The sequence below is a fragment of the Ochotona curzoniae genome, unplaced genomic scaffold, assembly GCF_017591425.1.
Source record: "Ochotona curzoniae isolate NIBS_2020 unplaced genomic scaffold, NIBS_Ocur_1.0 contig_1014, whole genome shotgun sequence".
Taxonomy (NCBI): domain Eukaryota; kingdom Metazoa; phylum Chordata; class Mammalia; order Lagomorpha; family Ochotonidae; genus Ochotona; species Ochotona curzoniae.
Genome location: NW_024464920.1, coordinates 3,697,246 through 3,720,778, shown reverse-complemented (window position 1 = coordinate 3,720,778; position 23,533 = coordinate 3,697,246). Strand labels below are relative to the sequence as shown.

Genomic DNA, 23,533 nt, shown 5'->3' with positions numbered 1-23,533 from the left:
CTGCTCCAAAGGGCTGGCGATCTCTGCCCATTGCCCTTGGCCTCCGGGGCCTCCGCAGCAGGTGAAGTGGTGGTGGTGGTGGTGAGACGCCCTTTTCCGGTGTCGTGGGCTCAGCAGAGGATAAAAGGAGGCAGCAGGCTGGGCACCACAGCTGTGGATGCCTTGGGCCCTGGAGACCTCTTCTTTCTACCCACTTCGCCTTCTGTTCCGCCATGAGTCGGCAGCTGAACTTCAGGTCTTGCGGCGACAGGAGCAGCTTCAGCATGCACTCGGCCATAGCGCCGAGGAGGGCTGCAGGCGTGACCTCCTACTGCAACCCTGGCAAAGGGGCAGGGGCTGGTTTTGGCAGTTGGAGCCTCTACAGCCCCAGGGGGAATCGACAGGCATCCTTCTATAGGGCTGGTGGCAGTGGGAGGGCAGGTGGCTACAACTTTGGGTCTGGCTCTGGACATGGAGGGAACCGGCCCAGTGGCTTTGCAGGCAGCATGTTTGGCAGCGTGGCCCTGGGGTCCACATGTCTGCCGGTGTGCCCACCAGGGGGCATCCATCAGGTCACCATCAACAGGAGCCTCCTGGCCCCTCTGCATGTGGAACTGGACCCTGAAATCCAGAAAGTGCGTAGCCAGGAGCGGGAGCAGATCAAGGCTCTGAACAACAAGTTCGCCTCCTTCATCGACAAGGTGAGACTCGTAGGAGGACAAAGTGGGATGGTGGTGATTTCGGAGCCCCGGGAAGGACTCCCTGGTCAGAAGTGGGAGGACAGGTCCGTGTGCTTGGTGGAGGATGTGAATGGTCGCCTTTTTTTTTGGGGGGGGGGGAGGTGTTTGGCAGCTGAAGGTAGGAAATGGGATGAGGAGGGGGAGGGAGGGTCAGCTCCAGTTCTTTCCCTCTCTTTTCAAAAGATTTGCTGGTTTTGTTTGAAAGGTAGGGAGAGGGAGAGAGAGAGATCTTTCATTTGCTGTTTCACTCCCCAAACAGCTACAAAGGCCAGAGCTGAGCTGTCCAGCTCTTGAAAGACGCAAGGCTGGTGGATTTCAGTGCTCACAGCACAGGAAGATACACTTGGATGAGACATAGGGCAGGACATCTCCCAGGACCAGGTCAGGCAGTGGAAGCAAGCCAGGGCAGCTGCAGGAGGCTGAGGCACGAGCGTGTGTAAAGGGTGTGGCTTGCAGGAGTCGTCAGGTGTACCAAAGGCCTGGACCCAGATCTGTGTCTCCTGGGGAGCCTACGGGATGTGAGCGTATCCATGGTGGGCTCAGGGGTCTGCTGCTTGGGGCTGCAGGTGCGCTTCCTGGAGCAGCAGAACCAGGTGCTGGAGACCAAGTGGGAGCTGCTGCAGCAGCTGGACCTCAAAAACTGCAGAAACAACCTGGAGCCCATCTTTGAGGGCTACATCAGCAGCCTGCGAAGGCAGCTGGAGACACTGTCCGGGGACCGTGTGAGGCTGGACTCGGAGCTGCGGAGCATGCGTGATGTGGTGGAGGACTACAAGAAGAGGTGAGTGAGCCCCCGCCCCTCCCCTGCCAAGGGGTCAAGGGATGCCTTCCAAGGACCCCTGATGGCTCTGTGGCTGCTCCATGGCCCTGTGGGCACAGGGCTGGGCACACTCCTCTTAGTGGCCACTGACTGCCCACCCTGGAATCCTGGATGTAGGTGGTAACTAGACTTGGCCGTAGGGCCTGAGGCCACCTGCCCTTTGCATCTCACTGCCCACAGGTATGAGGCTGAGATTAACCTGCGCACAGCAGCAGAGAGTGAGTTTGTGACGCTCAAGAAGGTAATGAAGACAGAAGCCCATCTCACTGGCCTCTGCATTCCCTGCCCCAAACACCTGCATGGGACTGGGGGAGCCTCAGTCCAGGCTGCTGGGGAGTGGAGGGGAGGGAGTGGGTTGCAGGAGCCACCGTGGGTCGTGGCTTGGCGTCCTAGCAGAGGAAGGCATGTCTAGGTGGTGGACGGAGGCAGACATGGGGACACAGAGTGGTTGTGCCCACTCATTTGCCCCTTTGTGTGAGCCAAGAGCAGAACTCAGATGGCTGTGGGGCCAGGGGCAGGGGGCAGAACCAGGCAGCTGAGGACTGGGTCACATTCCCAACTGGCTCTGGGGACCCCTTGGCAGGATGCAGACGCAGCGTACAAGGTCAAGGTGGAGCTTGAGGCCAAAGTGGACTCCCTGGACAAAGACATCAAGTTCCTTAAGTGTCTCTATGAGGCGGTAAGGCCCCTGTTGCTCTCTATTCACTCTGCTCCAACTTGTTTCTGGCACACACTGCCAGGGGGAGGCCTGAGGGAGGGGCTGAGAGCCCCCAAATAGGGAGGGGTTTTGACAGATAGCTGTAAAACCTGCACTGGCTCATCATGACAGAGCAGGATACTGAGGCTGGGCTGAGAGTGGCCTTGCCCATGGACAGAACAACCTCACGAAGTCCCTCTTGAAGTACGGTTTCTTGGCTGCTAGCCAAGAAGTGGCCAGGCTGGGTCAAGGTCAACGGCAGGAGCCAGGAAGTCCATCCAGTTCTCCCATGTTGGCTGTAGGGTCTCACACACTTGGGCATCTGGAAGCAGAGCTGCCAGGACTCGAACCTGTGCTCTGAAATGTGCCCTAATGCCAGCCCCAGAAAGCACTGCTTCCTGGAGTCCTTGAAGTTGAGGGAGGTGGTAGTATGCTTCCTTCTGACCCAGTCTGAGCCAAGGGTCCTGGAGACTGCTGTGGTAGAGGCAGGAAGCCAAGGGGGGAGGTTGATTCTGACCTTGTCTCTTCACTTCAGGAAACTGCCCAGATCCAGACCCATGCCAGCGAGACCTCTGTCATCCTGTCCATGGATAACAACCGCTCGCTGGACCTGGACAGCATTATCGCCGAAGTCCGCACCCACTATGAGGACATTGCCCTGAAGAGCAAAGCCGAAGCCGAGGCGCTGTACCAGACCAAGGTGGGCATCATGTAGTGGTCCTGGCTTCCCAGGAGGGGCCTCTGCACCTGTGACATCTTCTAGAACAATTCTGGACGAAGGCATGGTCACAGCCAATGACTCTGTGGCAAATGAGGTCCCAGCAGAGGTGATTTGCAAACAGAAGCCAAGGTCTGGTCAGAGAGGGGGACAAAGGGAGGCCTCGAGGCACTCCTGTCATACAAACACACAAGGGGAAGAGTGTGGCTACAGGTGCACGGGGTGGGGCTGAGGCGGAGGGAGCCTGAACACTCTCCTGACCAGCATAGGAGGACTTCTGAGATGAAGGGGTGTCCTGGGGCATCCTCAGCAGCTGAGTTACTCCAGGGTCCCAGTTCAGTGCTCCTTTCCATGCTTGTTCAGGCCACCATCAGTCAGAACAGCAGGTACAGCTCACTCTCAGTCTCTTCCTTTTCCTCCTCCCCTGTCCATAACCATGTCATTTCCTCCTCCCCAGAGGCCCAGCAACGGGCAGGGAGGGAGGCAGGGTGAGTTAGAGGCCTCCTCAGCTGGAAGTCCTATTCATCTGGTTCATACCACACCACCCCAAGGGTACCCGGGGTCTCTGATTCCCCTGGCCTCTGAACCCTGTAACTGGAACAGGGGCTGCAGAAACCTCACCTCTACTCCCAGCACTGCCCTGAGTAGATACCTCTGCAAATGCATGATACAAGGATGCAAGGGAGGGCACAGGAAGTGTGAATGGCACCCTTGCCTTTTCCAGCCCACAGCAGGCTGTATGTCAGTTAGGGAGGGAAGAAGCTGTCACAAGGAGTTAGTGGGCTGTTGGGTTAGCGCCACCAGCCAAAGGGTGCAGAGACAAACAGGTGCCAGCCGCGTCACCCACTCTGGCCACCTCCTGGATTGCCTTCGAGGTGGGAACATTTTCCCAGGACCTGTCTCCTTCCATTCTCATCACCACCATTCTGCCTCTGGAATTGTAGATCCAGGAGCTGCAGCTGGCAGCTGGCCGGCACGGTGACGACCTCCAACACACCAGGAGTGAGATCTCAGAGGTGACCCGGCTCATCCAGAGGTTGCACTGTGAGATCGCCAGCGTGAAGAAGCAGGTGAGCAGTATGGGGCCACTGTGGGGAGGCAAAGAAGCCGCAAGGCTGGGATTCCTTGAAGTAGGATCCCCCAGTCACCCTCATCCCTTCCTCCCACCCTGCTTTAGCACCCTTGTCCACATGTTCCCCTCCATCCCCGAGCATGGGCGTGGTCCTTGAGTACAATTCTCTGAGATGAAAGTGGAGCCAGGTCCCTCACTGATTACTGATGAGGTCAGGGCTACAACCCAGTTTATTGACTTTTTAGGGCCCAATAAATCCATCCAGGGTCGCTTCTGGTGTGTCCCTCTCAGGGCAGGTCCTGTGCTGCCCCCTGCCTCCTCCCACTGGCCACAGGACAGTGTTGGGTGCACAGGGTGTGGGTCAGGGACCCTGTGGTCATGTTGAGTTCCTGTCCCGGAGACAGAGGGAGGGACATGACCTTAGAGGGGCCCTTCAGGCATCCTTGCCCAAAGCCATAGTGCTGCTTCCATCTCCCCTGGGAACCTTGTCTTGCCTGCAAGCAACAAATCTTTTCTTTAAAGGTTTATTTGGCTCTCAATGCACTTGCATATTTGAGGGGCAGGACACAAGAGAGAGGGAGATACATACATACATACACAAAGAGGGAGAGAGCGAAACAGAGAGAGAGAGAGAGAGAGAGAGAGAGAATATGCTTCCATCTACTGCTTCACTGCCTGAATGGCTGCATCAGCTGGGGCTGGTCCAGGCTGAAGGCAAGGAGGCAAGAGGTGCATCCGGGTCTCCTAGCTGGTGGTAAGGGCTAAGGATGTGGGCTACCCTCCACTGCCTTCCTAGGTGCATTAGGAACTGGGTCTGGAAGTAGAATGTTCAGGACTGAATTAGTGCTCTGATGTGGAATGCTGGGCACCACAAGAGGTGGCTTGCATACTGTACCACCGTGACAGCCCCGGCAGTGAATCTTAAACATGGTGTCAGCTGGGAGAGGGTTTCACAGGCATGGAAGGGTGTCCTTCCTGTGGACCACTCAAAGCAGAGCCGCACATAGTAATGGAATCCCCAGATCAGACAGAACACTCGAGCCCGTTCATCTCCTGTCACACTCAACAGTCTCTCCAGCAACACTGGGTGCACAGCCAGCAAAGCCACAGACACTGGGAGCCTTTCCTTTCTGGGAGTACATCTGATTGCACATCCCCATGCTCCTTGCAAGCCACTTCTAAGGCTGCAGTTTAGGGCCTGCACCTGCTTGCTACTCCAAGGGAAGGGAGCTTTGTGGCCCATAGAGATATGGAAGCCCTGCGACAGTCCCTCCCTGCAGAATGCTGGAAGAGTCTAGAAAGGCTCAGCCATGCTGCTCCTGGTTGAGAAGGTTCTCGCTGGCCAGAGGTCCTGCAGCAGGAAGCTGCTCACAGTGGCGGCCTCAGCCGTCTGACCCTGAGGGCTGTCCTGGCTGGAGTCTCAGACCAGATTCTCCCGCACCTGATGTACTTGAACCTGTAGCTAGACCCAGGCTCTCAGTAACTTGACAGACAGACAGGCATTTCCCCACACACTCAGCTGCACCTGCTATTGCAGAGTGCCACAGAAACCCCCTTAAAAAGTTGCCCACAGCAGGAAACTCATGGGCCCTACAGCTCTTCCTGGGTGCTTGCTTGGGCCTGATCCACCAAATGAGGGGGTCACGTGGCTGTATATCCATGTAATCTGAGAATTATTTGAACATCCTGATTATCTTCCTGATCCATGTGCCCTCTTTTCAGTGTGGCAACCTGGAGACAGCTGTGGCTGACGCTGAGCAACGAGGGGACAGTGCCCTAAAGGATGCCCGGGCCAAGCTGGACGAGCTGGAGTCTGCCCTGCACCAGGCCAAGGAAGAGCTGGCCCGGATGATGCGCGACTACCAGGAGCTCATGAGCGTGAAGCTGGCCCTGGACATGGAGATCGCCACCTACCGCAAGCTGCTGGAGGGCGAGGAGTGCAGGTGCGGGAGATGGAGTTGGGGAGCTTGTAGAGTTGAAGGAAAGGGAACCATTGAGCGGTAGGGATTGGTGTCCAGTGGAGAGGCCAGAGGTCCTCACAGGAGGCAGAAGGTGAGAAAGAGCAGTGCCTTGTGGGACTGGCGGCAGACACACAGGCAAAAAGATAGCAACCACATAAGGCTGCGTGTCACAAGCAAAGCCCACCGTGTCGGTAGCCACTGGTTTGCTGATCAGCTTGGCCCATTCTGGTCACCCGGTCTTGATAACTCCCAGAATGTCCCTTCTGTGAAATGGAGTTTATCACTCCCACTCTAGGAGATGAAAAGGATGAGATCCCAGGACATGTGGCTGAGAGCCGGAGCCCAGAAGGGCTAAGTGCCTGAGATGCCAATGTTCCCAAGGACTGATGCTTGAATTTTCTATCCTGCAGGATGTCTGGTGAGAACCCATCTCCCGTGAGCATCTGTGAGTATCCTAGAGAAGTGGACAGGGTTGGGCAGGGCATCCCCAGCCCCATGGCATTAGGGCACGGACTGAGAGTGTCCCTTCCAGGCTCAGCCAGCTACTACTGAGATGGAGCAATTCTTTGCAAACTTCCACCTCCTCAGGGGAAGTGGCTCCCTTTTGGTCCAAATGGCCACAGTGGCTGAGATCATGCTGCCCTCTGGACAAAGGATCGGGAACATATACTTTTCTCGACTCTCCAGGAGGGCAAGGACTGGTGTCTATACCACCTGCTCATCATCTTGCATACACAGTCTGGCATGTGGCAGGGTCCCAGACCACAGGCCTTGTGTATGAAACTGGGTGTGGTAGGTGGGAGAAGCCCCTCACCATCACACACACACACACACACACTCCTCCCCAGGTCTGCAGTCATAGGACTATTATCGCTTGCTAATGGACACTTATTGTTCCCCTCACTCGCTCTAGCCGTCATCAGCAGCAGCAACTACAGCTATGGCTACCACCCCAGCTCCCTGGGGTCTGAACTCGGGACCAGCAGTGTGGCAGGCAGCTCTGGCAGCACCCAAAGCAGGCCGGTCAAGGCTACAGGCGCAAGAGTGAGAGACGCCAAGGACCTCCAGGGCAAGAATGCCCTTGGCAGCACACCATCAGGCAGGAAGGCCACCCGATAAGCCTGCAGTCCCCACCCCAACTGGCCTCACTTGGGGTCTGGAAGGAGAGATGATGCTTGCCACACTGCCCAGGGCTTGCCCGGTGCACCCTCGGCACCAGCCCTGCACAGTGTCTGCTGGGCTCTCTGCACTGGGACTTTCTCTGATGGGCACCTGCCTTTCCTCTTAGGTACCATGGGGGCTTTGTGACTTCTTGTGCCCTCTGCTGGCACAAGGCTTTGCAGGCACAGTCAGTAATGACCTCCTCCACTCTAAGCAAACTCTGCCCACCTCCAGGGAGAGCGAGAAATGGGGAGAGAAGGGATGGCTCAAGTTAGCAGGTGTCTGTAGGCTGGACTCCTCCTCCTCTCGGCCTCCAAGGTGGTGAATCTGGAACCGTGTGACCTACAGGTAGACCCTGTGCCATCACCATGGTCTTTGGCAGGATGCTCCAAGGGGGCTTTTTGGGACCCTCGTTCACCGTGCCCCTCTTTGCAAAGCAGGGTGAAAGAGAAGTAGAGATTTCTGCCATCTCCTGTCATTCACTCTCCACCCTCTCGCTTATCAGCACAGTGGCCGCCCTCGGCCAGGCACCTGTGTGAGCCAGGCCCCTGGCTGCATGGCTTCTGTGTCTCACGGATCTTTGCAAGATGAGGCACCTCTGACTGGGGCTGAGTCCAGGGAGCACAGCTAGTTCCACTGCACTGGGTGGTAGCACCCAGCCAGTGACTGTGTGGGTCAGTACTATAAAGACGTTTCTATGAACGGTGGTGTCTGATGCTTCCTTTGCTTCAGCTGAGGGCTCTGAAGTTTGCTGCTGTGTGTTTAATAAAAGGTCCCTGCATGGTGGCAGAGGTGCACATCTGGCTGGCTATTCCCCCTTCCCCGCTCCTCTTTCCAATGAACCCTGTTATCATCTGCTCCCACTTGCACCTGTATGTGGCTATACTGGGCAGCCAGAGGCCAAACCAGCAGAGACAATGCAGGTGACCGCGGGCTGCTGGGAGAAACACACACACACACACACACACACACACACACACACACACACACACACACACGGCTGTGTGGCCTGCTGAAGCTATGACCAGAATGGAGTGGCTAACACAGGAAGGCTTCCTGGAAGAAGAGAGATTAGGCAAAGAGAGAGAAAGAAGGGCACCTCAACTCCTGGAGGGATAATTTCAGCCATGCCCTGGTAGTAGTCCGGCAGGCAGGCTCCGTGTGCCTATTTGGCAGGATTGGGAGGGCGCGCATGGTTCAGAGTTCCTGAAAGCAATAATGACCATCACCTTGGACTGGCAGGACTCAGATTTCTGGTAACAGGTGCAGCGATGCTTAACCTCACAGAACAACAGGGAACAAATGTGTAGGTGTGTGGGGGTGTGTGTGTGGGGGGGCGGTGTGTGGTGTGTGCGGTGTGTGGGTGTGTGGGTATGTGGGTGTGGGGGTGTGGGGGTGGGACCTCTGGCCCTCGGAGGTGACCTCTCCCTCCCCGTGCCTTTTGTGGATGAGTAAGATCCTCATCTAGGTGACAGCAAACCTTAGGAAGTGTGGTGAACTTCCTGTCCACAGACTTCTCCTGCCCCGGGTACTGGACTATAACCTTGGGGCTCAGGGAGTCCCAGCCCAACCACCTAGCAATAATCTGTCACACTCAGTGGATTCTTTCCTGGGTGGGACCATGAGCTCTTCTGGGATGCAATGAGAGCTGCAGACCTCTCTCCTGGCATGGGCAGACTCATGGCTCACAGACCCAGGATGCCTCTGACTGGGGTCATGTGCCCCAGGTTAGTCGCTCTGGGATCAGATACCCCCAGGGCTCTTCATGGCACTGGAGCTCTGCTTTTCCTCAAATACAACACAGCCAGTGGGTGACCCAGTAGAAAGACTGCAGTGAGGAGATGAATACAACCCACCATCTGAAACAGCTTGTGGGGAATGCACAAAATGGCCCAGAAGTCACCTGTTCCAGGGTACAGGGCAAGCAGGAGGCACACCTGCCCTGATGCTGCTGGAAGGCCAACACATCTAGCCCTGGGTGCTTGGGTAAAAGGCCAGAGGTTCTTGGGATGTGGTAGGTGCTCTTGCGGGTGGGGGGGGCATTGGGGAAGGTGCAGGGCAGCCTCCTGGTTATAGCGTGTCTGCCTGAGAAATAGAGTCCTTGCCACCTGGGCCTAATTTGGATCCTGGGAAATACACAGGAGTGGCCGTGCTCTTGCTTTAGGGCTCATTCAGAGACTCCTTTGTGGCCCAATAGGAGAAGTGACAGGGATGGAAGCAGAGATGAATGTTCACTTCCTCATGTCTCTGACTATTGTACAGGGTGCCTAGGTCATTCAAGGTGAGGTGAGAGCAGGTAGAACAGTCTCTTGAGCCAATAGGCTGGCACAACTAGACAGCTACATGCCCACATATGAAGTAGAACCCCTGACTCATCATATGTGGAATTAATGCAGTTGGGTCAACAACCTAAATGCAAAAAAAAAAAACCCTAAAAATCATAGAACTCTTAGAAAACCATCAAGGGGCCAGCACAGTGGCATAGCTGGCCAGCATCCCATATGGGTGTTGGTTTGAGTCCCGGCAGTTCCAGTTCCCATCCAGCTCCCTTCTAACACATCTGGGAAAAGCAGTGGAGGATGGCCCAAGCACTTGGGTCCTACATGGGTATAGGAGGTCCTGGCTCCTGGCTTCAGACTGACCCAGTCCCAGCCATTGTGGCCATTTGTGGGAGTGAACCAGCAGATGGAAGATCTCTGTCTCTCTCTTTTCCTCTCTGTAACCTTGCCTTTCAGATAAATAAAATGATTTTTTAAACAAAAAAAAATCTACATGATCTTGAATCTGGCAATAAATTCTTGAATGTGATGCCCAAAGTATGAATTTATCAATGGACTTTACTAAAATTAAAGATTCTGTACATACTTCCTATGAAATGAAAATACAGGTTACAGAGTGAAAGAAAATATTTATAAGTTGTAAAGTTGACAAAGGCCTTGTGCTTAGGCTATATAAAGAGGGGCCAACATCACGGCTCAACAGTTTCATCCTCCATCAAGTGGTGCTAGCATCCCATATGAGCTCTAGTTTGTGTCCCGGTTGGTCTACTTCCAATTCAGTTCTTTACTTATGGGCTGGAAGAGAGAGCAGTGGAGAACGGCCTGGGTCCTTGGCCCCTACACTCTTGTGAGAGACCTAGAAGAAACTCCTGGCTTTGGATTGGCTCAGCTCTGGCAGTTGCAGCCATTTGGAGAGTGAACCAGTGGATGGAAGACCTTCTCTATCCCTCCTTTGCTTTGTAATTAAAAATAAACTTTAAAAATATATATAAAGAACTCAATCTCAGCAGTAGAAGGACAGCCAAGTTCAAAAATAAAGGGCAAAAGCTTTTCATGGACTTTTCTCAAGTCAAGGTACACACATCACTGATGAGCACATGCAAAGATGCTGCCAGTGACTCACCATTAGGGAAATAGGAATTAGACTCCTAAAGAGGGACCCATTTACACCTGCTAGGATGACACCAGAAGTTGATCAGGATGTAGGGGAATTGTAGCCTTCCTGCTTGGGTGGTAAGCACAAAAACTGTCCAATTGGATCCTGGGAAAACTCTGGCAATTCTTCAAAAAATTAGAGAGGATGGCCATAGGACCCAGCAATTCCACTGCTAGATATGCATCCCAAAGACTTGAAAACAAGGGCTCTGTTGGACCCAAGCACACACACCTCACAGCTGCCAAAGGCCCAGCAGGGACGAATGGGAAGAAGATGAAATTGATACACAGGGCTAGTGTTATGGCACAGTGGGTTAAACTGCCCCTTGCAACACTGGCATCCCATATTGGAGTGTCAGTTTGAGTCTAGCTACTTTGCTTCTGATCCAGTTCCCTGCTAATGCACCTGGGAAGGCAGCAGAGGATGGCTCAGGTGATCGGTCCCCTGCTACCCATGTGTGTGACCCAGATGGAGTTTCAGGCTCCTGGCTTTGGGCCTGACCTACCCCTGGCTGTTGTGGCTATTTGGGGAATGAAATAGTAGATGTGGGTGCTCTCTCTCTCTCTCTTTCTCTGTCTCTGTCTCTCTCCATCTCACTCTGCCTCTTAAATAATCTTTTAAAAACTCACAACACAATTGTATTCAGCCATGAAAACGAAACCACATATGGATGGATGCCTCTACTTGCGGATTAACTTGGAAAACACAATCCTGGGTGAAAGAAGCCAGTTCATGTCCACTATTTGACTGGCCAAGGTTGTTCCTCCAGACATGCTAGACTTCCGGTGGCCAGCAGCCAGCCCCTAGTGTCAGGGAACCACAGGTTGTGTCCACTAACTATGCGCTTGTGTAAGTAACCGCCCACATCTTGGGCTTTGGTCAAAGAGACCGATTCACACCCTATGTGTCTGTGAGAGCCAGTGGAGGGAGTTTGCTGAGTCAATGCCATGTGCCCACGTGGATCCCAGCCTTCCCTCCACCTACGGGGGTGGGGAGCCTCGGCAGATGTCTTGGGCAGGAGTCCGAGGATCCATCTTGTCCATCCCCCGGTTCCGCTTGCCATCAAGCCTGCGTAAAAGATTTCCAGGTGAGAACACCAGGGCAGTGTGGATGCCTGGGCTCGAGCTGGGGAACACGGGCTCACAAGCTGTGTGATGTTGAACAGCTGCTCCAATTCCTTAAGCCTCAGTGTCTTCATCTAACAAATGGGGATAATGATAGCACCCACTGCACAGGGCTGTTGTGAGTGCTGAATGAGTTAATAGGAGGTGTTTGGAGCAGCACTGGGGCGGAGCTGACACTGCCCAAGGGTTAGCCACTATCATCATCATCACCATCATCATCATCATTACTTACAAGGTGCCTCCTAGCCACCTTGGGAGTAGGTGGAGTAGGCACCCTCTTCTCAGAGACTCAGGAAGGGTGGAGACCTTCTCACAGTCACCTGGCTTGTAAGTGGCCAGAGCAGGGCTGGGACCTGCGTCCTTGGATCCCATGTCTACTCCACCTGTGGCTTGGAGTGGGGCTGATGGAAGCAAGTGGCTCCAGTCGTACTCAGTCAGGAGGACTAGGGCAGGAGGACTAGGGCAGTGGATGAGACGGACCTGTCCCAGAAGGAAAGGCTCCTGTCGGTTCACAAACCAGCAGGATGGGTGCAGAGCTAAGTTCCACCAGCACAGCCCTCCCACATCCCATATATACCCCTGGCTCCTCTGGCGTGAGCTCACCGGCGGCCTTGCCAGCAGCAAAACTGCTGAGCAGCTGTCCTGCCCCTGATAAGTGGCTCTGATTATGACCAATCCCCCAGGGGGCTGTGATGCAGCCACTGGCTTGGACTGAGAGCCCGGTCACCAATCCACCCCCCACCCTGAAATGACAAGAGGTCGAGGAGTGCAAGGTGGGGACCCCTGCAAGCGTCCTGATCAACAAGCTCATTTCCTTCAGGGCTGCCAGGACTTGAGCTGATCTCATCCAAATAGTGTGGCTCATTCTTTCTCTAATTCTGGAGTTAATTAGTTGCTCAGAGAACCACCTGCCCCCTGGTAGTATGTCTAACTCCTTCCCACTCCCATTAATCCTACCCACCCAATAGCCAGATTCCACTTCCTCAAACATGCATTGCTTAGGTTCTCCCTCATCTCTAGTCCTCAGTGGCCCCTTACCATTCCCGCTCCCCTATGCACAACCTAGGATGTGGAATCTCTTTGTGCAAAGTTGCCCTTCACTTGGGATTGCTCCAGCAGGGAGGACCTGTTTCCTGCCAGTGTGGGCTCATGTGTTCCACTCCTCACTGCCGGCCTACCCAAACCTTCTCCCCTTAGAGACACATCCAAGTCCCCTTCCCTGGACAGGGACTGGTTTGTTCTCTGCTCTCTCTGCAGCTGGCTCATCTGACCCAAAAGCGCTGATATGGATGAGCAAATGTGCCATGCCTCCATTCACAGATGAATGTCTCAACCTGGCCATAATTTCAGTGCAGAAAGTATATGGACAGCCACACCTTTCTCATCCACAACTTCCAAAGTTTATGCAAGAAGGAATTGAAGGAAGAGCTGATTTGGGTGACTTTTGATTGGTATGCAAGTGAGAGTGTCTTCCCAAAGCACCTGAGAAACCTTCGTTGTAAAACAACTAAAAGTGGCGCACAGACGTGGTTTAGTTCACTGGCCTTTAATTTGTCCAAGCAAGATGTTCCTTCCTCATGATATCATGGGCTCTGTCTGATTGGACGCACCAAGATCAGGCTAGGCCTGGCTACACATTGCTTTGCTCAGGATTTAATTCTCACGTAGAGAGCCAGGCCTTCAGTGGCAGGTGTTAGGGAACGAGAAAGCTGAGAATCAGCTTGGTCCCCTGCATTCCTCCCCCTACCGGGTCGGGTCTCCCCAGCCAAGTCAGATTGCTCTATCCCTCCCTGCCCCTCGAACCTCTCTGGGGGTTGCAGTCCTGGCCTTTGTGACCTTGGTGAACCCCGGTTTACCTGTGTCCCTCCCTTTTGGCCCTTGGAGAGCTGCAGGTACCCCGAAGCTCCATGAGGTCCGCCCTTCCGGTGGGAGGCACAGCGGTGCTTGCTCTCTCAGCCCCTATCACTGAGTCTCATCAACAACATGGGCTGTTTCATTCCTAATGGCTGGTATCTGATGAGCTAACTCACGCCAAGGTGGTAATGACTTGCTATTAGCTGGATGAGCTGCTTCTCCCAGGGACATCTGCACTTGGCTGAGGAGGGTGGGGACAACGCCCATATGCTCATAGACCAGGGTCTTTGAGGAGAGCCCTGCCCATTAAGCCTTGGTGGGTATTCAAGAGCCATGTTCATGGCTTGAGAGGGTGTGTGCCACGGGTTTCTTACTGAGATTTGCACACTGCCAGCCCTCCCAAGATGCTGGCTAGTCCTGTAGTTTCTGGTGGTGAAGTGTCAGGTATCAAAGGTGGTCTAAATGCAGAGGCTAAGCATTTGAGTTGTTAAGACTTTCACCCCCCTCCCAGCCCTGCTTTCCTGACTGCTAGTGTCTGATGCTGTGCAGGCATGGGTTGCTCCTGGAGTTCCCTTCCCCCACTCCAGAATGGGGGAGCCAGGAACGAGCAGAGGTTAGGCCAATTCCTTCTTTCTACTTTGGTCCTACCTTGGTCATTGGCAGAACTTCATGAGCTTTAGGTACATGCCAGGTGCACGGTCCACAGATGAACTGGTACAATTGCCCCAATCATGCATGTGCAGCACATGGAGTGCAAGAAGCTGATAGGTTAAGTCCTAGAGCCAGGGGCACATGGGCCAGGTACATGAGACCCTCAAATAGACCTTGGGTTCTAGGAAGCACAGAAGTCCCCATGCAGGCAAGGGTCAGTGCACAGAGGAGAAGCACATAGAGTAGGAGGGTGGTAAGCCAGGTTGGGCAGCAAGATTTCAGGTGAGCACAGGGATTTAAATCACAAGAGTTGGGTGCCAGACTTGGCAGTATTCTGGAGAGAGTGGAAGATGGTGCCGCAAAACTATGGTTGTTCTCAGCCAGAGCAGAGAGAAACCAAGATGGAGGTTGAAGGTTGGTGAGAGTTATGGCACCCACTGGGCATGTCAGGGAAGCACACAGCTCGCCAAGCTGTGGACAGAGGATGGAGATCCATGCCAGGCATGCAATAGGCACTCTGCAGGGTGGGGGAGCACAGCAAGTCATCTCTAACCCAAAGGAGAATCTACATCCTCACAAAGGGGAGCTAACATGGCAGTCACAGGACATGCTTTTCCCAGGAGCCTCATGCGGTTATCCACAGAGTCACTGACCTCACAGCACGAGCTAGCAACGTGCTGGGGACTGAGTGACAGGAGAAGAGTTTGGTTCAGGCCTGTGCTAATCCAGGTTGACTTCCCGGAAGGGCAGGGCACAGTTGGGGAACGACAGACCAAGAGGTAGCCAAAGGGAGCTAGAGCGGGGGGGACAAGTGGAAGATGGAGAGGAGGGACTGGGTAGGGGTATGGAGAGATAGCAGTGGGCAGTGGGACACTGGAAGCTATGATAAGAGTGAAGATGGGGAGGCACTGGGGCTAGTGGTTAAGATGCTAGTACCCCATATCAGTGAGCCTGGGTACACGTCCCTGCTCTGTTCCCAGTTCTGACTCTCTGCTAATGTGCACACAGGGAGGCAGCACAGGTGGAGTAACTTATGTGCCTACCTCCCACATGGGAAACCAGTTAGCTTCAGTCTGGCCCATCTCTGGCTATTGTGGGCTCTGCCAGTTCATTCTCTGCCTCTCAAATAAATAGAAATCAAAAAGCATGGTGAAGATAAAATGTAAGGAAGAACATGTGTGGGAGGACTGGAGTGGTCGTGAGGGAACAGAATCCAGGCTGGGCTCTTAAACACCAGGGGAGAGCCCCAGAGATCCTTGCCTCCATATGACCCTCCCTGCCTCCCTGGTTCCCCTACCCCAAGTCCTCTAGGGCTCTTTGGGCAAAGACAACATGCAGAGTCAGAGCCAGCCATGAGGCTGGGCAGGGTCACAGGTGTGTGGCAGCCTATGGCTAGTGGCTTCAGAATGGAGGGACAGCAGCAGAGGCCCTGGAGTGGCCATCCTACAACTCGGAGCAAGGATGGCCCAGGGCCCTGGACTCACCCCTGCTGGGATCCTCCTGGCCTGAGCATGGCCTGTGCCCTGGGTGAGGATCCCAAGTGGCCTTTGGTCTCAGCTAACTCAGCCAGTCTGTCTTTGCACTCTCAACAGGTGACTCCTGACATCAAATCGCTCCTAGTCTAGGCAGAGGGACAGGCATGGTGAAACGGCTGCCCAGGAAGCTGTAGGTCACAGATGAGCCCCTCCTGCCGTCTTCTTTGTTTTCTGCCAGCTGGGTTCCCAAATGTATCAGCCATCGGCCCCCATGCCATTCTTCCTTAGCTTTCCTCCTTCCCTCCAGGGCTGGCATGGCTGGTCTTTGCCCTTCCCCAACCCAGCCCCAGCTTCAGTTGGCATTGTAGGAGGGAGTCTTAGAGATGGGAGAAGCGCGCTGATCCTATTCCCTGGTCAACTCAAAGGGAAGCATTAGACTCCCATGGGCCTGTGCTCGGCTCAGGCCTAGGTTGCCCATGTCCTCTCCAACGTTGGGGTCAGTCCATTCCTACAGCCCCACAATCCGCCCTGCAGAGAAGGACATACCCAAAAGAGCCCATGCAGGGGTCGTGACCTCCTGAATGGAGCAAGGGATCCCAGATTCTCTCTCCTGTGGCCCATCCTGTCCTAGGAATGTCTACCTCATCCATACTCCTTGTGACCCCTAGGGCAGAAGTCAGCAGGGCCAGGGACACCTGCCGAACCCTCCCCTCAACCCCATCCCAGAGGCCCCCTGGCAAATGGCCCTGTAACAGCAGGTTAATTAGATAAGCCCCAAATTACATGAGCCAGGCATGCAAGCCCAGCAATTTGAAGGTTTCGTGTTGTTTCAGAGGTGGGGAACTCACGATCTCTGGCTCAGCACAGAGAAAATGACTTCTTGCTTGCAGGCAAAGCCAAACCCACGCACTCAGCTCCCGACCGCCCATCCAGCAGCCCTGGCACCAGGCATATAAAAAGGCACCTGTCGGCATCCACCACAACCGACACAACCTTCGTGGACTTTTGCCTGCTTCCCTTTCCTACACCCGAGCTCCGTCTCCAGTAGCATCATGAGCCGCCAGTTCACCTGCAAGCCCGGATCTGCCACCAAGGGGGGCTTCAGCGGCTGCTCAGCCGTGCTCTCCGGGGGCAGCTCGTCTTCCTACCGGGCAGGGGGCAAAGGGCTCAGCGGGGGCTTTGGTAGCCGAAGCCTCTACAGCCTTGGGGGTGCCCGGAGCATCTCACTCAACGTGGCTGGTGGAAAGAACTCAACTTATGGATATTCCCGGAACCGGCCCAGTGGCTTTGCAGGCAGCATGTTTGGCAGTGTGGCCCTGGCACCCATATGCCCAACAGTGTGCCCACCTGGAGGTATTCACCAGGTCACCGTGAATGAGAGCCTCCTGGCCCCCCTCAACGTGGAGCTGGACCCTGAGATCCAGAAAGTGCGTAGCCAGGAGCGGGAGCAGATCAAGGCCCTGAACAACAAATTCGCCTCCTTCATCGACAAGGTGGGTCTGTGGAATTTGGGAAACCTGCGAGTGGCTACTTTGTACTCTGCTTGGAACCTGAGCTCTCGCTGTGGCAGGAGGGATTGTGGGTAGGCATGAGAAAGGACTTCCAGTGGACAGGGCAGGGACCCTTTTAACATCAGGTCAACTTGGGTAACAGCCTCTGGGTTGTGTCTTAGAGGGACAGGAGATGACTGAGAGAAGTCTGGTTGGAGACACCCAGAGAGAAAAGATGGGTGCCATCACTAAGCTGTGGGGCATGATGGGCTGCTTACAGTAAGGGCCCAAGTCACCAGAGAGACTGGCCCCTCTCAGGCCATGCTGCCTTGGTGCTTGATGGATGAATGGGGATTCAGGACAGCTCCTTTTAGCACCTTTTGCTTAACCTGTACAAGCCTGGGGAGGGGACCAAGGAGGAAGCATGCATTCTAGAAGAGACCCCAGGGAACTATAGTCATCTCTGAGTCATGAGTCAGTCATCCATACCAATGCCATGTCTAAAGCCAACATGGGAAGGCGAAGGTGAGCTTGAGCCATCAAGGAAGCTGATGGAGGGGAGAATCAGAGGACACTCTGAGCTCTAGGACCAAGCCACCTCCTGGTGGGGGAGGCAGCTGCATGTTTTGGAAGGTTCCAGAATAATCTCAGCCTCTGGAGGAATACAGTGCCATTACCTCAAGCAGTCTGAGATGGACCCATCCTGTGGGCAGTCCCATGGGCTCCAGGACTGCTGCTCTGTGTGCTGGGGCTTCACCTGCCTCAGCCTCCTGGATGATGAAGGAAACCTCAGATTTGCTGTGCCCCATCTCCTGCAACCAATCCACTCAAGACAGACTGTTGGGTGGACAGCCCTGCCTCAGTGCTGAGTCCTGGGTGTCTCCCAAACACAGCCTTATTTATATAGCAGCTGCACTCCTGTGGATGAAAAGGAAGTCACCTTTTGAACACCTTCCCCAATCCAAGAAGAGGAGTGCATGCAAGTCCAATTCCAGTGATTAGTTTCCTAGCCCAGGGAGGGACTGGCATGGGGCTGGCAAGCTCTGCCTGTCCACCTCACTCCGCATGTGGGTCTTGCCCTAGGAAACATGGTATGGAGAAGCAGGACTAAGGCTACAGGCTAAGATGGAGCTGTGGCCTGATGTGGGATTTGACATATCTGAGAGGCAGGTGTTTAGTGTAGAAATTAAACCATAGCTTGGGTTGGCCCCTCCACCATGCCCTGGCTCTCATTCTAATTCTGTCTTCATTCTAATGCACACCCTGGGAGGCAGCAGTAACAGCTCAAGTACTTTGGGGTTCTGCCACTCACTTGGGAGAGTTGGGGATTGAGTTTTGGGTTCCTGAGTTCCAGCCTGTACCAACCCTGGTGGTTTTGGACTTTTGGGGAATGAAGCACTCTCTTTCTCTCTTTCTTCCTCTGCTGGATGGGACAACAATTTCCCACCTTGTACAGTGAGAGCCCTCAGCACACTGCCCTGGTGTGAATGTGACAGGTGACACTCCATGGGAACTCAGCCACGTCTGGGCCTTGGCATTTCAGGTGCGCTTCCTGGAGCAGCAGAACCAGGTGCTGGAAACCAAATGGGAGCTGCTGCAGCAGCTGGACCTCAACAACTGCAGGAACAACCTGGAGCCCATCTTCGAGGGCTACATCAGCAACCTGCGGAAACAGCTGGAGACACTGTCCGGGGACCGGGTGAGGCTGGACTCGGAGCTGCGGAGCGTGCGTGACGTGGTGGAGGACTACAAGAAGAGGTGAGTGGGGTTATTCACTTGACAACCCCTAGCTCCTGCCTCAGCTCAATATGTCTGGTTGCTCCTATTGTTCCCAAGCTTCTGTGTGCTCCTGGGTCACGGAGGGGAAGGAAGGACTCTTTCCTCTTATACCTGGTGGGAGAGATACATGTGGGAGAGCTTTGCCCTGTGCAGATGTGAAAGGAACAGCTTGTACCTGGTCACCAAGTCTCCTCCTCTAGGAGGCCTTTCCTGATGGGCCCCGTTCTCAGCAGCCCCCCAGCACCTGTGCCTCTTTGCGTATGCTAAAGGCCTTCCCTGGGCAGACTGGACCCTGGGTGAGACACTGGTCCCACGAGCCTGGTGTTTCTACAGGTACGAGGAGGAGATCAACAGACGGACGGCCGCAGAGAACGAGTTTGTGCTGTTGAAGAAGGTGAGGGCAGATGGGGGGCAGCCCTGGGAGAGCAGACAGTGGGACAGATTGGTTTTCAGTTCTGAAGAGAGCTGACCTAAACACGGGAACAGATGGTGTCAAGGCCCACAGAGAGATACAAGGGTCGAATAGGCAGGCAGCATTTGTTTTTATCAAACACTGAAGCTAATAAGTAATAAGGGAGGAAGGGCCAGAAGGATGAGGGTGAGAGGACAGACAGAAGATGACACCCAGGGGACTCCCCCTTGGCAGCCATAGGACCAGGCTCTGAAACCTCAGGGGTGCACCTGCCAGTGGCTCAGAGGAGCCTGCTGGGGAGGGACAGGTGGGCCTCTTGCTGCTTCCTCTCTTTCTTGGGGAGCCTCTGCCATGCTCTGGGATCCCAGGCTGTGGAGGCAGGGGGTGGCCATTGCCAAGATGTCGGCTGCTGCCAGCAAGTGACCAGGGTTGCCTGGGGTCACCTTTCAGGATGTGGATGCCGCCTACGCCAACAAGGTGGAACTGCAGGCCAAGGTGGACTCCATGGATCAAGACATCAAATTCTTCAGGTGTCTCTATGAAGGCGTAAGTCTGTTCTTCCTGGCTGACCTTCCAAGGGCAGCTGGTGGCTGCGATGCCACCATGCAGGCCGGGGCTTAGGGAGGCCCTCTGGGTGGTACTGGTCTCCCATTTCAGCCCTCAGAGGCTGCTGACCTTCTGAGCTAGAAGGGTATGGGTAATGCCCATGCTTCATTCAAGCTCACCATGCAGGGGGAGCACGTGAGAGTCTGTAGTGGTGGCTGAGCCAGGAGACACTCTCTGTCCCTCCACTCTCAAACCCTGCAGGAGATTGCTCAGATCCAGTCTCACATCAGCGACATGTCCGTCATCCTCTCCATGGACAACAACCGCAACTTGGATCTGGACAGCATCATCGATGAGATCCGCTCACAGTACGAGGACATTGCTCTGAAGAGCAAGGCCGAGGCCGAGGCGCTGTACCAGACCAAGGTATGCTGAAGCTGAAGCCTTGCTGGGGACAGAGAGGGCAGTTGGCATGCCAAGGACAGGGCAGGGTCAAGTTAGGTGTCCCCTGTCCCGCCCCATGACATTAGCAGCCCCCTGAAATATCATATACTCCCTGGCCATGCTCCTCACACTCACTCTGGGTTCTATGTCTTGGGGGTGCCCAGTTCCAGGAGCTGCAGCTGGCCGCCGGTCGGCATGGGGATGACCTCAAACACACCAAGAACGAGATTTCAGAGCTGACCCGGGTCATCCAGAGACTCCGCTCCGACATTGAGAATGCCAAGAAGCAGGTGAGAGGCGGGTGGGGGGTCTTGTGGGGCCGAGGGCGGATGAGTACAGGCAGACTGGAGCTGAGTCAGCCAAGAAGGCTTGTTGTAACTTCCCACACCTGCCACAGACTGAAGAGAAGGCAGGAAGGTGGTTGAAGCCTGCTTAGCACCAAGTACGTGTTGGTTTGTGAAATAAGGTTTTAGTAGGTACAGAGCAAGATGCACATACATGATAAAACAGTGGCAGCGCCTATCATTTGGTCATCTTGTAGAGGTGCTGAGCTGGGCAAATATTAGTTGCTTCTGGAGATCTCCTGAGAAGCCCTGAGCTTTGGTGCCGGGAGCAGTCACTGCGGTCGCACCTGCCACATATCCTCCAGGGACCTCGTCTCCCAGATCTCAAAAGACTCCAGAGAAGAAAGCCAGTCTTGTGTTCATTCTTTCTGTGTCCTGGGCACAGTGAGACTATGGTGGCATCTTTGCCATGAACTGAAGCCTAGCTCAGCTGCCCTTGATCTCAGGAGGGCAGGGATATGTGATGTCCCGTCAGCCCCAGCAGGGTCTCAACAAGAGCAGAAGAATCTTGCACGACAGGTGGATGCCTCTGCCGTGAAGATTCAGCTTAACCTGCCTTCTTGTCTGGCGCTGACTCCAAGGGTTCCTCCTAGGTTCCTGACTTCTCTGATTCTTTGTCTAGGCTTCTAACCTTGAGACAGCCATCGCTGATGCTGAGCAGCGAGGAGACAGCGCCCTCAAGGATGCCCGGGCCAAGCTGGACGAGCTGGAGTCTGCCCTGCACCAGGCCAAGGAAGAGCTGGCCCGGATGATGCGTGACTACCAGGAGCTCATGAGCGTGAAGCTGGCCCTGGACATGGAGATCGCCACCTACCGCAAGCTGCTGGAGGGCGAGGAGTGCAGGTGCGGGAGGTTGTGGGGTGGGGTGCTCTGGACTCAGGGGATGTTGGGAAGGAGCTAAAGGAGAAATCTTGGCACATCCTCATACCCAGAGGAGGGGATCCCGAGTGACAGAGTGGTGACAATAGTAACAGATCTATCCATAAGAGGGAAGGAACAGCCACGTGTAAACATGCCAAGTGCTTCCTTTGTATTAGCTGTGGTACTATATTGTACACTGCACCCATTAGTTTTTCAATTACCATGGTTTCTCTGGGTACTCTTGGAAATACCCTAGGGGCCCCTCCCCCAGGTGCCATCTTCCTTGCCTGTGCAGGTGCAACATGAACTTGTCACAAGGCAAGGTACAATGACCACTTTATACTAGGAGATGGGGAGGTGTTGTGTAGGTGGGAAGTGCATACGCTATCTTCCTACTGCAGGCTCCTGAAAAATCATTGTTTGATTTGCATATCCTGGCTACCCCCAAAGATTCAGAGGTGCCCCTTAAGGCTGCAGAGGCTCCACTAGCCTTGGAATTCCCATCTATTGGGCCCCTGGGGTTTGGGCAGGCAGGGAGGGCCAATTTGGAATACTTGTTATATTGACCGCTGTCCCCTGCTCTGGTTCTCTCCTTCACAGGATGTCAGGAGAATATCCCTCTGCGGTCAGCATCTGTGAGTATCTGTGTGCTGTCCCCTACAAGACTTTGCAGGCTGCCAAGCACATTGACACACCTTAACTGGGGAATCCAAAACTAGAGGGGGAAACTCTAATTCAGTTCCCAAAGCTGGGTGGCAGTGCGATGGCCAGAAACAGGACTCTTGGCTGCCCTAGCCAGGCAGGTACAGCTGGCAGAGGCAGCTGCAGTGGAACAGGGCAATGACGGGGTAGGTGCTTGGGCAGCTGGGCATCCAGGTTGCAGTCAGACCTGGAGGATTAGACACTGGCACATCCAGGCCAAGGTCAAGTTTACAGGACTGGGTCTCCAGGCTTCCTCTCTGAGAGGTCAAAAGGTAAATCTAAGCCCCGAGGAGCTGCCCTTGGTGGGAGAGGGAGAACCAGCAAGCTGGGAGTTTAGCAAAAAGGCTGACATGAGGCAGCTTCAGAGACTTCATGGAAAAAGGCAATTGTCTATTAACATAAATGCAAACCATTTCTGAAACTCGTGAGTAGCTTTCTTCCCAATACACATTTTCTAAAATCTTTTTGAAGACCCTTTGTAGAGGGGCAATAGCTGGGCACCCAGAAGGATGTGAGTGTGTGGGTGCCTGCTACAAGGAAATGAGCAAAAAGATCCTTTCCTGCCTTGGGCACAAGCCAAGCAAGCCAAGAGCAAGATATGGGGGAAGCTTTCTGAAATGTTCCACCAGCAGGAGGGAGTGCTGTGACTGTCAGGGTGAGGGGATTCTCCTGATAGAGAGAAAGAGAGAGAGAGAGAGAGAGAGAGAGAGAGAGAGAGAGAGAGAGAATGTTCTAGGGAGAGTGGCCCCTCATTTAGCCTGTCCAGCCTGGTGGATACTGAGCCTCGTTTTTCCCTGGACAGCCATCATCAGCAGTACCAGCGGCAGCAGCGGCTATGGCTTCCGGCCCAACACAGTCAGTGCTGGCTACGTGGCCAACAGTGGCAGCTGCATCTCAGGAGTGTGTAGCGTCCGTGGCGGTGAGACCAGAAGCCGGACCAGTGGCAGCGATTACAAGGATACCCTGGGCAAGGGCTCCAGTCTGAGCACCTCCTCCAAGAAAGCCAGTCGGTAGAGGGCTGCCCTGAACCCCATTTTCCCCAGGACCCCAGCTCTGGTTCCCATGCTGTGTCCTACTGTAAGCCGCGCCCCCGCCCCCCGCCACCGCCCTGCGACTGGTCCTGCTTCCAGCCACCAGACACTGGCCTTGACCAATCTGCTTCTACTGCCTGGATGAGAGTAGACAGGCATGCCTATTGCCACTACTCCCTGCACACCTCAGTCTTCTGCCTGCCTGCAGTGCCAGCTCAGTCCCTAGCACTCAGTCTT

At 54.6% G+C, this 23,533-nt stretch overlaps 2 protein-coding genes across 2 annotated transcripts; both read left to right on the top strand.

Moving 5' to 3' along the window:
- The first annotated feature begins 212 nt into the window (after window positions 1-212).
- Window positions 213-7,106, top strand: KRT74 (keratin 74). Its single transcript, XM_040988960.1, has 9 exons — window positions 213-680; window positions 1,286-1,500; window positions 1,720-1,780; window positions 2,123-2,218; window positions 2,772-2,936; window positions 3,899-4,024; window positions 5,749-5,969; window positions 6,398-6,432; window positions 6,901-7,106. Exons 1-9 carry the CDS (start codon window positions 213-215, stop codon window positions 7,104-7,106), a joined length of 1,593 nt encoding a protein of 530 aa, XP_040844894.1.
- Window positions 7,107-16,668: 9,562 nt separating this feature from the next.
- On the top strand, window positions 16,669-23,334 carry LOC121162116 (keratin, type II cytoskeletal 71). Its single transcript, XM_040988950.1, has 9 exons — window positions 16,669-17,180; window positions 18,721-18,935; window positions 19,290-19,350; window positions 19,819-19,914; window positions 20,176-20,340; window positions 20,523-20,648; window positions 21,325-21,545; window positions 22,164-22,198; window positions 23,068-23,334. Exons 1-9 carry the CDS (start codon window positions 16,740-16,742, stop codon window positions 23,277-23,279), a joined length of 1,572 nt encoding a protein of 523 aa, XP_040844884.1. The 5' UTR covers window positions 16,669-16,739; the 3' UTR covers window positions 23,280-23,334.
- Window positions 23,335-23,533: the final 199 nt, after the last annotated feature.

Excerpts from the sequence above, each read along its gene's own strand:
- KRT74 (XM_040988960.1), top strand. The coding sequence starts at position 213 with ATGAGTCGGCAGCTGAACTTCAGGTCTTGCGGCGACAGGAGCAGCTTC. Across the intron at positions 1,501-1,719 it reads GTGGAGGACTACAAGAAGAG|GTATGAGGCTGAGATTAACC; the intron begins GTGAGTGAGCCC and ends CACTGCCCACAG. Across the intron at positions 2,937-3,898 it reads AGGCGCTGTACCAGACCAAG|ATCCAGGAGCTGCAGCTGGC; the intron begins GTGGGCATCATG and ends CTGGAATTGTAG.
- LOC121162116 (XM_040988950.1), top strand. The coding sequence starts at position 16,740 with ATGAGCCGCCAGTTCACCTGCAAGCCCGGATCTGCCACCAAGGGGGGC. Across the intron at positions 18,936-19,289 it reads GTGGAGGACTACAAGAAGAG|GTACGAGGAGGAGATCAACA; the intron begins GTGAGTGGGGTT and ends GTGTTTCTACAG. Across the intron at positions 21,546-22,163 it reads CTGGAGGGCGAGGAGTGCAG|GATGTCAGGAGAATATCCCT; the intron begins GTGCGGGAGGTT and ends TCTCCTTCACAG.